Raw genomic sequence first — 14,124 nt, 5'->3', positions numbered from 1 at the left:
TCCTTTAAATGTAAATTATTCCACCTTTCCAAATCAAATTTGAGCTTGTCAATTAGTGGTGGGACGTTGTTTTTGTAAAGGTCTGAGAGTTTTCCACTTATATTCACGCCTAAGTACTTAAAATTACTTCTGGACATCTTAAAGGTGATGAGTCTATCGGGGATCTGAAGGGCCAGGTCATTTACAGGGAAGAACTCACTCTTGGAAAAGTTTAGCTTGTACCCTGAAAAGGTTCCGAATCGAGTTAACAGATCTATTATCTGAGGAATGGTAGATATAGGGTTAGAAATGAACAATAGTAAATCGTCAGCGTATAACGAGAGTATGTGTTCTGAACCATATCTGGTAATTCCTTGTGTAAAGCTGGCAGATTTAAGCGCAATTGATAAGGGTTCGATCGCCATGGCGAATAGTAACGGGCTTAGAGGGCAACCCTGGCGAGTTCCTCTACCTAGTGTAAAATATTGAGAATTCATCCCATACTCACTGAAGCCTTGGGTGAAGAGTATAACAATGCTATCCACGACACAAATTTGGATCCGAGGCTGAACCTCTTAAGGACCTCAAATAGAAAGCCCCACTCCACCCTGTCGAACGCTTTCTCTGCATCCAATGAGACCACCACCTCTGGTGTCTCCTTGGATGCAGGAGAGAGGAGGATGTTGAGAAGGCGACGGATGTTGGAGAAGGAGTATCGTCCTTTCATAAACCAAGTTTGGTCTAATGATATGATGTTTGGCTTGACTGATTCAAGGCGTATGGCTAGTATTTTAGCTAGGATCTTATAGTCCGCATTCAGAAGGGAGATGGGGCGATAGGAGCTACATTCAGAATTTTCCTTGCCTGGTTTTAATAATACGATTACTACCGCATCAGTGAGCGTTTGTGGCAACGTTCCCCGGTCCAGAGAGTCCTCGAACATTCTCAAAAGAAGGGGGGTCAATTTATCAATACATTTTTTTTTTAACTCAATTGGATAGCCGTCTGGGCCGGGGGCCTTGCCACTCTGGATCAGCCTGATCGAGTCAGCTATTTCACTGGGCTTTAGAGGTTGATCCAACTCACCCTTCTGAGCAGGTGTTATGGACGGAAATTCCAGATCATCCAAGAATTGAGTTCTGTCCGCATTATCGACAGGGGCTTGTGAGGCATATAGTCCAGAGTAAAAGGTTTTAAAGGTGTCATTGATAACAGATGGGATTGTTGTGAGTTCACGAGTAGGGTCCGTATTTGTTTAATTTGTTGGGAAGCCGACTGGCTCTTAATTTGGTGCACTAGGAGACGACCCGCCTTCTCCCCATGTTCATACTGAAATCCACGCGATCTTAAAAGCAATTTCTCAGTCTCTTGCATTGAAAGTAAATTGTATTCCATCTGAAGATTTTGCCTTTCTTTATCTAATTCAGGGGATAGACATGTTGAGAGTTTGCTATCTAGTTTTGCTATACTGCCCAACATTTCTAACCGTTTTTGCTTTTTCAATTTGTTTTGCCTTGCAGAGTAAGAGATAGTCTCTCCTCGGATCACAGCTTTTAACGTCTCCCACAAAAGAGATGGTGATATCCCATCAGACATATTGGTTGTAAGGAAATCATCAATAGCTTTAGAGATTGTTTCACAGAATCGATCATCGTTTAACAGTGTACAGTAGGGATGTGCATCTCCATCACTGAGGCCGATACGATGCGCGTCTCGATACGCTACCAACGATACGATACATTAACGATACCTTTGAAACACCAGGCGATGCGATACGATACGATTCACCCCTGTTGCGATACAGTTCGATACGATTTGATTCAACATTATGTGATACGGGGCGATACGATGTGATTCAACACGATGCTAAATAATGATACAATTCAATATGGTACGACAGAGGATTTTGTTTTATTCCTTATATGCAGCAAATCATACATTAACAAAAAAGTGCTTCATATATTTGCTTCTCTCTACTAGTACTGCACATCCCATCATGCTGTTTCTTTTTTACCTTAAAAAAAACAAACACTTGGACCTTTCACAAACTGGCAAAGTGTAGTAGTGTTCTCTGTCTCCAGAGTACAGTTCAATTTTATAACACCACACAGTTAAACAATTTAAGGATGCCCAGGATTAACAATGTGCAAATAACAACTACCATAGTGCAATGCACATACAACTGCCAGCCTGATGTGCTTAACACTCATTCATAGGCTAACTCAGCAGTGAGCAGAAAGCAGTGGTTTCTATAGGAACAATAAAGAAAATAACCTTTCACAAACAGGTATTTCATAACTGCTTACAATTGTAAGGAAGACATTTAAACTATTATTGGCAGTCACAGGCTGTTGTAAACTAAACACCACTCTCACTGACAGAACACCTCACTGAGTGATTGAACTCATATGTCTAACTTTCAGGTTTCTCTTTTCAGCCGCAGACCCCATGTTGCCTCTATGTGCATCGCTAAGTTCCTCGTACTACTTGTGTACTTTAAAGCCGCACGGCATCGTTTACAATTTGCGAGCGATTTTTCAAGTTGTCCGTCTTTCTTGAAAAATTCGAAGTGTTGCCAAACGTTTGATTTGTAGGTATTTTGCGGTGCGCTGTGTTTCTCTTTCTCCTCGACTTCCATGTGTGTTGATAACTGAGACTCTCGGCCTCCGTAGTGGCGAAGCAAAGATCAAAGATCGTCTCTGCTGAGTGCTGACAAGATGAGGGGATATTATATGAATGAATAGTTTTTTTACCGATGCAAAGACGCTACAATCGATGCATCGCGAGTTCAACCCAAACTGTAGCCGATGTGCACTCTTTCAACCGGTGCACTCGCATCTTGAACGTTTATGCCGGTGCACCGATGCGAATCGGTGAATCTTAACATCCCTAGTGTACAGTTCAGTCTCCAGGGGGGACGTGTCTTTTGTAACAGTGTGAATGAGAGGTCAAGTAGTAATGGGGCGTGGTCGGATATCACTATGGTTGAGTATTCTATGCTTTTGACAGCGGGAAGAAAATAGTTATCGATAAAAAAATAGTCGATTCTCGAGAATGTTTTGTGAACCAAGGAGTAGAAAGAAAACTATTTCACTTTGGGGTAGAGAAAACGCCATGGGTCCACACATCCTGTTTGACTCATAAATAATGAGATGGCTTTAGCCATTTTAGAGGGGGAGTCCCGTTTTGGGCTAGATTTGTCTAAAAGCGGGTCCATTGTACAGTTCAGATCACCGCCCAAAATCAAATGGTGGGAGTTTAGGTTGGGTAATAATGATATCACCTTTCCCATGAATGCTTCATCATCCCAGTTGGGCGCATATAGATTGGCGAGAACAACATTGACATTATTGAGGGAACCAGAGACTATCACAAAGCGACCTTGAGGATCCGCTATAACCTTAGTCGGGCTGAACTGTATTTTGTTATGCATCACAATAGCTGCGCCTCTTGCTCTACTACTAACATTGGAATGAAAGGTTTGGCCAACCCATGATGCCTTTAACCTATGGTGGTCCTTGGTGGTCAGATGAGTTTCTTGTAAAAAGGCAATTTCAGTTTTAAGATGTTTGGAAAATGGGGGAAATATTCTGCCTCTTTTAACTGGGGCATTCATGCCCTTAACATTCCAAGAGACAAGTCTTAGACATGCTCCACCATTTCCTGTCCTACATTAACCATCATCAAAATGTGACCCAGAAGTATATGAAGAGGTAGCATGGGGCCTATTTAATGGAAAGCAGGAGAAACGAACAACAAAAATAAAAAATAAACATATAGTAGGACCTAACACCCAAATTCCCCCCAAAAAAATGCTCTCAAAAAGGAGAGCCAAACACATATTCCCTTTCCTAAGCTTGTTCCGAAAACGAGAACTAGCAGCAGGACTCCAAAAAAATATGTCACTTCCGTATGACATTAACCTATAATCTAACTAATGTTCCTGAGCAGACAGGGCTCCTATCTTTACAATTGGTCTGACATGTAGAGTAAACAGTCTAGTGTTGTTTGTAGCCAATATAAAGTTAACCGCACAAACCAGAAATGAAACAAAAAAGGTTCCTAGCAAGGCTTGTTTCCCCCGGACCGTGCCTCTTTAACACCGGAAGTGGCCACAGTAAACATCACACAACAACAGAGGAAAGCTAGTGCACATGCTGGATAACAACATCCATACCTCACGGTGGATCCATATCAGCATATCTTAATACAAACAGACTCAGGTTAAACATTTCAACTTCACCCTTTCCTGAGATGTCCGTTTGTGAGTGTTCATTTGCCGTGCATTCAGTCCAGAGAAAGTCTGTGCTCCACAGCCTCCCACTACTCGGGCGGGACAATGCGTTGGTTGTAGAAGTCCTGGGCTTTTTGCGGACAGTCAAAGTAGTAATCGTCATTTCTGAATGAAACATGAAGACGAGCTGGGTGCAACAGGCGGAATTGTATTCCTTTCTGGTAAAGAGAATTCTTGATGGGGTTGAACGCAGCTCGCTTTTTTGCTAGGACAGTGCTGATATCAGGATACACTCTCAACTCGGTGCCGCCGTAATACAGCTTGTGTTGTCTGGCCCATTTTAAGACTGCCTCCTTTTCCTGGAAACGGAGAAATTTGACAATGAAGGCCTGAGGCTTCCCCGTGTTGTTGGAGTCTCCCGGTCTGGGACCGAGGGAACGGTGGGCTCGTTCTATCTCCGGAGGACTGCTGAGAACACCGGGACCCGTCACCTCCATTATCAAGTCAGACACAAACTTTGTCGGGTCCTGACCCCTCTCGCGCCCCTCGGGTATGTTTATTATCCCAGAGTTGGACCGCCTGGACCGGTTTTCGAGGTCGTCCACCCGCTCCTGGAATGTGATGGTTTGGGACTGTAGGGACTGAACAGCGGCTTCCATCACGGTGAGTTTCCCAACGTTTTCACCCACCACTACTTCGGTTTTGTCGAGACGGCTGTTGAACGATGCCACTTGTTGTCCCAGTGAGTTTACTGACCTCTCCAGGGAATCCGTTGATTCTTGTATCAGTCTAGCCATGTCGGATTTGAAACTATGACTTTGTTTGCTGAGAAGAGCCTCCAGGTCCCCCTTGGTAACCGGGCAAGCGGCAGCCATGTTAGCTGCTATCTTAGCCGCTGTGGTCGCAGCTCTGGTTGTTTGTGTGGTTGATGTCGATGGCTGTTTCTGTTTCCCTTTAGTCATTACTTCATAGTTCCCTTAAATATGAGCGTGGTTTGAATCGGTTACAAAATCGACTTTGAAAGGTATTTGAAAGGTATAGAAAAGTTTGTCAGGAGCCCTCCACACACACGTCTGCTCACTCCCTCATCAAACCGGAAGTCTCCTGTCTTTTCTTTCTAAGTGTAGCAGGATGAGAGTCCTAATCCCTTGTAAAGCATATTCTCCTCGTTTGGCTCTTGTGAGCATATCACCACCAGGGGGCACCCTATAAAAGGGCAGAGGTTTCTAGCTGGCTGTCTCTTGTTTGTTGGTACACAGACCCGCCCCACTTGCGTGTTTGCCGTGTTTGCTTCCGCCACCGGTGCAGGTATGTTGCAGTAGCATTGCTCGCTTCAGGAAAGGTTCTGCAATTTGCCAGCGTATTGATACTTAGCCCTGCTTTGACTCACCTAGTGGAGGATCCTCCCGGTGCAGCCTGTCAACACAACCATAAAAAGCGTGAAGCTCTCCCCTCTCGGCGTCATCGATAGGAAAGCCTGATCGGTATGTGCGCTGTACGGCGATCTATTTAGTCAATCCACCTCATTATTTTTATTGATATTAACGCTGTATTTGTATTTATTCATAAACCTAGGGCCAATCCAATGTTTAAGGGACATCTGCTGTTTTGCTTCACCGGAGAAAGTGTGTTTATCGGCAGTAACGTCACAACTGCTGCTGATCCTGCCTAAATGTTTGGGCTACCGCTACATAATCGTTGCTTCTGATTGCTGCTTCTGGCCAGCTTTGCGTCGCCTACTGCGGATGCTCGCTCACCAGTAAAGTGCTGCTTTAACTGTACGCCTTCCTGCTGCCTTGCTTGGGCCGACACTTGAAGTGTGGAAGTCACTGAACTCTGGCGCTAACTCCCTCTATAACTTGTCCTTACTTTGGCCAACTTGATTTAAACTAGCTTGTTTATTTTATTCTAGTTAATTGTTTATTTTGTTTGACTGAACCTTTTCTCTTGTGATTTGTTTTATTTTTAAATGTTTACACAATTGTTATTGTGGGGGAAACTTCTGTGTAGCAATGCAGTGGGAGTCACCGACTCAAAGGAGACACAGGGAGAGCTGGAGCTTTGATGTCAAACACTGATGGTTTATTTAGGAGCTTCGGCCGGAGAATTCACATCACAAGTCCAAGAGCCAGAGGTTCTGACTTCACGGTAGAGTTGCCATGTCAAATCTGAAGAACTCCCCCCCCAGACCCATGTATTTAGCTAGTTCTGAGAGAATAATCAACATTGTGCATAACAAGATAAAATCATAACACCTCTATCAGCTGACGCCAACAGGCTGGAACAGGGAGACAAAACACTGAGAGCACAGCAGCCAAGGTTACAGGTGCGTGTGCTCAGTCAGGACAGTATGAACTGATACACTGGGTCAAAGTTATGGACCTTGGAAAATATTTCCCCAACAGTTATCATCTGTTTATGAGAACATATTTGATATTGTGTTTGTTTATTACTTTGATTTACGTATTTTGCCCCCATTAACTGCGTTTGCCTCTTTGTTTCCCTACTTAGTTACTGAGAGCTGAAGCTGGTGGTGCTGGTGTCCAAGGTGGTGGTTTTCCTCCCTTCTTTTGTGTGTGATGTGCTCCCCCGGGATTTGATTTCCTGCACGTATGACTGGGGTGATTTAAGTTTGGTTTGCTTGGGGATCCTTCCACTCACTCGTCGACCCTATCCCCCCACTGGTAAGCCTCAGCCCCTAATTCATTTTTTCCCTTTGTGCTACAGCCCTGTGCGACTGTTTTGAACTACATTTTAACTATTGACTTGTGCTAAATAAAATTGTATATTTTTGATAAATTGAAACCACGTCTCCTGCTCCATTAGTATTCAAACCTATGTGTCCACTCTATAACTGAAAAAAGTGTTAATATTTCCTTGGGTGAAATACCCAAGGTGGCATTGTCGGAATTGTGAATGGTGTAATCAAACCAACTTTAACAAATACATTCACCTATCCTCCCCTCTGCGGCTACTGCCACATAAACAAAGCATAGAGATGGCATTTTAGATTAGGCAACTCCACTAAAACAAGGTATTTTTAAGCCCACAGACTTTAGTGATTCCTTCATCGAACTAAAATGTACTTAGAGATTAACTAATGAGAAGTAACCATGGAGCAGCAATTGGGTCATAACAAACACAATTCTGGGTGGTTCGTCAAATATTTCGCTGTTAATGTACCATACAACAGTGTAGGCAAACTGTGATAAAATGCCTCACTTAATCTGCTAAATCCACAGTAATTTCTCACAACTGTATCTATGTGTTTTGACAGGCTTGATTAGACCATGGATAACGGCAGCTTGGAATTGTTCGAAAAGGCTAACACATCTCTTCAGATTGAACTTCAATCCTGTACTACATTTAGGAACCAGGCTTCTCGCATTTTTCTGTATGCCTTCCTCTCTGTTGGCATTGTGTGCACAGTGGTGGGAAACTTTCTGGTGGTCTTGTCCATTGCCTACTTCAAGCAGTTGCAGTCCCCCACAAACTCCTTCGTCATGTCCCTGGCAGTGGCTGACTGCCTTGTTGGCCTGGTAGTGATGCCTTATAGTATGATTCGGACGGTGGAGGGATGCTGGTACTTTGGTGTCCTTTTTTGTAAGCTTCACTCTAGCCTTGATGTCATGCTCTGCATTGCCTCTATATTCCATCTCAGCTGCATTGCATATGACCGCTACTACGCTGTCTGCAACCCGCTAGTTTACTCTTTAAAAATGTCCAACAGTCGAGTAGCTCTCCTTATTTGTGTATGTTGGGCTGTTCCCATGCTCATCTCCTTTTGCCCCATAATGCTAGATCTTCATGTGGCAGGTGTGGACATCCTGATCCCTGAAGATTTATGCGTGTTCCTGGTCAATCGCATTTATGCTGTCATGGCTTCCTTGGTAGCCTTTTACTTGCCAATGGCTATCATGCTAATCGCTTATTGGAAGATCTTCAAAGCTGCCAAGCCCCCAGGCAGTGCGGGTGGGAAACATCACATCCTCCACCCTGATTCTTAACACCGGTGCCCCTCAAGGCTGCGTGCTCAGCCCTCTCCTCTACTCCCTGTTCACCCACGACTGCGTGGCCACACACAGCTCCAACACCATCGTGAAGTTTGCTGATGACACGACCGTCATCGGCCAGATCACAGACGATGACGAGACGGCATACAGAGAGGAGGTCGAAAACCTGACATCTTGGTGCCAGGAGAACAACCTCCATCTCAACATCAGCAAAACAAAGGAGCTGATTGTGGATTACAGGAAGCAGCAGGGAGAGGGACACGCCCCCATCGCCATCAATGGGACTACGGTGGAGAGAGTCAAAAGCTTCAGGTTCCTTGGGGTCCACATCACTGAGGACCTGACATGGTCTCTTCACACCACCACCATCACCAAGAAAGCTCGACAGCGGCTCTTCTTCCTCCGCAGGCTGAGGAGGTTCAAAATGGATTCCAGGATACTCTGCAACTTCTACAGGTGCACGATAGAGAGTATCCTCACTGGCAGCATGACGGCCTGGTACGGCAGCTGCACCGACCTCGATCGTAAGGCTTTACAGAGGGTGGTGAAAACTGCACAGCACATCACCAGGACGGAGCTGCCATCCATGGAGGACCTTTACTCCCAGCGGCTCAGGAAGAAATCACTACGGATTATCAAAGACCCCCATCACCCCAGCCACAAACTGTTCTTTCTGTTGCCGTCTGGCAGACGTTACCGCAGCATCCGGGCAAGGACAAGAAGATTCGGAGACAGTTTCTTCCCGCGGGCAGTGAGACTGTTAAACAATTGAACTGTTGAAACAACATCAAACATTCAACTGCTACTCAGTAGTATGTATCTAATACCTAATATATATATATCATTCCAATAACTTGTATATAGACTCATACTGCACTATTCCACATCATAACTTTATTTCATTTTTATAACTATTACTATTTTTGTATTGCTCTTGCTCTTATTGTTATTATGTTATGTTATTATGTTGCATTGTTGGAGAAGCCTGTGACATAAGATTTTCAACTGCATAATTACTCTGTAGCTATGTCAGATTGACAATAAAGAACCTTGAACCTTGAACCTTGAAGCGGCAGGCCAGGCAGATCAGCGCCATGGAAAGCCAAATGGCTTCTGGAGTTGGAAAGGATTCAAGCAAGATAAAAAGACACAGAAACACTATGAAGAGGGAAAGAAAGGTAGCAAAAACATTGGGTATCATCATGGGAGTATTCCTAATCTTCTGGATGCCCTTCTTTACAGTCATCATTGTGGACCCTTTTATTGAATACAGCACAGAGGTGGTTGTCTGGGATATATTTGTGTGGCTAGGATATATCAACTCCTCTTTAAATCCCTTCCTATATGGTTTCTTCAACCGTTCCTTCCGTAGGGCATTCCTCATGTTCATTGGCTGCAGGGTATGCCTGCCTGGATACTCCCCTTGGATGGATCTGTCACACACTAGGAAAGACCCAAATGAACGTGCAGATCAACAATGAATTTAAAGAAAGTGTCTGTATATTTTGTGTTGCCTTTGGTAAATCAAGGGCAATATTAAGAGTGCTTCAACTGCAAATGTTTTTCAACTTCTAGAAAGAAATATGTTTAAAATCAAAATAACTGTAATACAATAACAAATAATTGTGATGTGGGTCTGCTTAACTACCCCTTAATAAGGATTGTTTTAAATCACCTGTTTTTATTTCATGTAAAGGAAGTGTGCTCTGTGGTAACAACATTTTGATGTTCTAACTTTTGTTTTGCGTCTGTCACAAAGGATTTTCCTATTTCCACTTCTAAGTATTTTACCTTTGGACCTTTTTTGCAATAAATGTGTCATTGTCATATTTTTAAATTCAACCAGAAGTGTGAACTGCAGGAATAATTTGAAAAGACCTATCCTCTACCTGCCAGTCACCGTCCACTGTTTATGTCTGGGTCTAGGATATGAAAGGCTCTATCTTGAAGTTGAATCATTCATGTGTGTATAGCGACAATCAAGGCTGTGGTATGTTCTTTTTTCCCCTGCTAAATTTCAATAATAAGAAGAGAAGCTTTGAATGGAATCAGATAAGTCTAGACTTATCTGATTCCATAGACTTATCTGATAGACTTATCGTGACACATCACTATGGACACATGTGTCCATAGCGTTGGTGTTTTGATCAGGGGGAGCACAGGTTCAAACCCCACTGCAGTCAGCATGTCATTGTGTCCCTGGGCAAGACACTTCACCACAAATTGCTCCTGTGGGGATCATCCACAGTATTGAGTATGTAAGTCGCTTTGGCTAAAAACGTCTAACAAGTAACAAGTAACATGTAATGTTTCGTTGGGGGTTCCACCGGATTTCCTGCCAACACCATATCCTGTCCTGTTGGGGGTCCCGCCGTCACCTGCTCCGCCGGATTTCCTGCCAACACCATGTCCTGTCCTGTTGGGGGTCCTGCCAACACCATGTCCTGTCCGTCCGGGGTCCCACTGACACCAGCCCATGTCCCGTCCAGGGTTCCTGTCCGGACAACACTGGTTCCTATTCCGCCGGTGGTCCAGTCGGCCACGAACCCGGTCCGTCCTTGTGCCCGGCTCCCTAACTATGCCCGCGACGGCCTTAGCCACTTCTCTGCCTCTACCTTGCCACCGGGCCGTCCGCCCGAGACTCCTTCCTGGTCCTCTGCCTTGCCCCGGGCCGTCTGCCCGAGACCACCTCCTGTTCCTCTTCTTTGCCCCCGGGCCGTCCGCCCGAGACCACCTCCTGTTCCTCTGCCTTGCCCCCGGGTCGTCCGCCCCCGAGACCCCTTCCTGGTCCTCTGCCGTGCCTCCAGGCCTCCGGGCCTCCGGACCCCCTCCACCCACCCTTTTGGAAGTGTTGGACTTTGGTTGAACGTCTTGAATCCGTCCCTTGAGGGGGGGGTTCTGTCATGATCTTAGTTTTGTCTGTCTTGTCATGGGTTTTATTTTGCAATTCTGTTCTCCCGGTGTCTTGTCTTCCTTCCTGTGTTTTCCCTCCTGTGTCTGATTGTCTGATTGTGTTCACCTGTTGCCCATGTGTTTCTGCCTCCCCTGCCGAGCTGTGTCTTGTCCTGTGATTACCCTTCTTTGTAGTCGTCCCCTGTGCTCCTTGTCGGTTCATTGTCTTTCCTGTCTCCCTCCATGTTGGTCACTGTCAGTTTTTGTTTTGATGCTGCCTTGTGCTACAGTACCTGTTTATTTTCATTCATGTTTTTTCAGTCATCAGCTTTTGTTTAAATAAAGCTCGCCTTTTGTTCCTTGACCCTTTTGCCTTTTTTTTGTATTCTGCATTTGGGTCCTACATTTTTCCACGAATCCTGACATGATGGTAATCAGACACATAATAATATACACATAATAGACACTAAACCTATGTATGTTTTTCTGATTTTCTGATGTAAAGTATATATCAGATAAAATGGTATTAACCCAGTTTTTTTATTTATGTCATAGTTACAGTGCATAGCAATGGGACACGATACCCTGATAAGACTTTATATGATATGATGTGATATGAGGCATTCATTAATTAGTATCTAAGATACATCACATTTATGCATTTAACTTTTAAATGCAAAGTAAAAGTTGATTATATCTGTTTATTTATTTAATATCAGTTGGCAGGATTGAAGCACAACATTGAAGTGAAGCAGTTGCGTTAGGCCTGAGATTCCGGAACGGCCCTTTATATCATAATAAGACCCTTTTTGGTAGATTTTGGTCGTGATTACTCTTTTACAACATTAAACAAACTTGTGTTTATATTCCAAAAAAGCAACCTTTTAAAAAGATTTTAAAAAAGTAACACTATATAATTTAATTGATGCTAATTTAACTGCTAAGCACAGCGTCGGCTCTGGAACCGTACTCCTTGATCGGGGTTGGACTCTATTCTTCTCCGGAGTTTCCCAAGGTGTCAGGCACCGGGTGGGTATTCCTCACAACCTGACCAATTTGCTGCCCTAGGAAATATTTTAGCTGGCCTTTAGCTTAGCGGTGGTGACGTGAAGTCATGTGACCATGCTGATGATGAGTTGTGGTGTGTGTGTCTCACCTGGAGCTCCGCAACGCCTTTTTATAATCTGAAACACTGTCGCTGCACGCTCAACGGCTTTCATTAAAGATCACAGTGTTTCTGTGCTACATAGAAACACCTCTGGAAAATATAAAATAAACTTTTTAGTTTTGCTGTTTTGGATTCATAAATACGAGTAACATGACTTCCTATTAAACTGTGCAGCCTTTTCACTTTAAAACTATGATATTTACAGGCCAAACCATTCATTTATAATAAAATAAATGTGAATGGCAGGCCTAGTTCAGACTTTAGGGGGCATCACATTTTGTATAGTTTAATAATTTCTTTCTTGGCCCATGCTACACTCTTTTGCTGAGTTTCATTCAAAGTGTTTGTGTAATCCTACAGACAGACAAACCAAACTGAAAACACTGTCAGAGTAATAAGAGTCATGAAACGATCCGTAAAAACCAAGTTCATAAGGTTTTATTTAAATATTATTCTGGATATAATCACTATTTACAGCCTTAATGCATTCATACATTGAAATATAAGATATATTTTGCAACAATGCAGTTCATTGAAGCCTCAATTATAATAACATGATTTACACTATGGGTCAGGGGTATTTCTGTAGATACACTGCTATCCAGTCACTTCAACATAATCAACATCGTGTCATTTAGCATCCATTAAAGCGACTTTACTCTTATGAAACAGAGCCATAACCCTCTGCCGGACCTCTTTGATCTGCAGGCCGTAGATCAGAGTGTTCAGGGCGGGCAGCACCACGTGTAGCATGACCGCCGCCACCTTTCTGTGGGCTACCAGCTGAGGGAAGCGGTGCAGAATGATGATGATGAAGCCGGACACCAGCAGGATGGCGTAGACGGCCAGGTGTGTGGCGCAGGTCTGCAGTGCTTTTCTGTTCAGAGTCTTGTTCTTACTGCGCAGACAAACCATGGCGATCCTCAGGTAGGTGACCGTGACGCTGCCGATGGACGAACCCAGCAGGACCACGGTGTATCCAAGGCCGTAGATGTTGTTGATGAGCACGCTCTCACAGGACAGCTTGAATAAGGAGGCGTTATTGCAGGTGAAGTGGACCATAATCCACCTGCAGCGAGACAGACGCACACTGAGGCCGATGAGGATCCCCACCATGGGGAGGGGGATCACCCACGCCCACACGGACAGAACTAGCACCATCCTGTGGGTCATGATGGTGGCGTAGCGCAGAGGGTTGCAGATGGCCACGTAGCGATCGAACGCCATGATCATGAGCACGGTGTGAGAGGCGCTGGCGTGGAGGTGGACGCAGAAGGCCTGGACAACGCAGTCCATGTACCGGATGACCCGCTGCGAGTCCGGCGTCAGGAGGCCCCGGAGAACATGAGGGATGATGACGGTGGCCCCGAACACATCATTGATGCTCATGTTGCACAGCAGGAGGTACATGGGCTGGTGGAGGCCGCTGCTCCTGAAGATCAGCACCACCAGGCCAATGTTGGACACCATGATGAAGATGTATACGATTAGGAGGAGGATGAAGGAAGGAATATAAGACTGGGAGGGGATATTGAACCCTTCTAGGATCAGGATGTCTTTACCAAAAGTGCTGTTTTCCATAGCTTTATATCATGTAGCAATACAGACTTTTATATGTTCAAAGTTATATAGAGTTACAGTTGCAGAAAATCAAAGACATGTACCTGAAGATCTTTAAAAAAAGTCTTAATAAAGTTACCACACTGAATCTAAATGTGTTCACATCACAATAACAATGACTCACTGTAAATAAGACGCATACATTTGGTTATTTTTGTTATATCAGTTCATTAAATGGTTGATTCACGTAAATTGAAATAGTTCAATTTAAAATGGTA

General features: G+C 44.2%; 2 protein-coding genes across 2 annotated transcripts; one reads left to right on the top strand and one right to left on the bottom strand.

The window, feature by feature from the left end:
* The first annotated feature begins 7,503 nt into the window (after nt 1–7,503).
* Nucleotides 7,504–9,707, top strand: LOC117469523 (trace amine-associated receptor 3-like). The gene is made up of 2 exons (XM_034113950.1): nt 7,504–8,181; nt 9,297–9,707. Exons 1-2 carry the CDS (start codon nt 7,504–7,506, stop codon nt 9,705–9,707), a joined length of 1,089 nt encoding a protein of 362 aa, XP_033969841.1.
* A 3,209-nt stretch (nt 9,708–12,916) lies between these two features.
* Nucleotides 12,917–13,867, bottom strand: LOC117469522 (olfactory receptor 52D1-like). Its single transcript, XM_034113949.1, has one exon. It carries the CDS (start codon nt 13,865–13,867, stop codon nt 12,917–12,919), a length of 951 nt encoding a protein of 316 aa, XP_033969840.1.
* Nucleotides 13,868–14,124: the final 257 nt, after the last annotated feature.

The sequence above is a fragment of the Trematomus bernacchii genome, unplaced genomic scaffold (genome assembly GCF_902827165.1).
Source record: "Trematomus bernacchii unplaced genomic scaffold, fTreBer1.1, whole genome shotgun sequence".
Taxonomy (NCBI): Eukaryota; Metazoa; Chordata; class Actinopteri; order Perciformes; family Nototheniidae; genus Trematomus; species Trematomus bernacchii.
The sequence above is the reverse complement of the archived record's forward strand: the minus strand, read 5'-3'. Positions and strand labels throughout refer to the sequence as shown.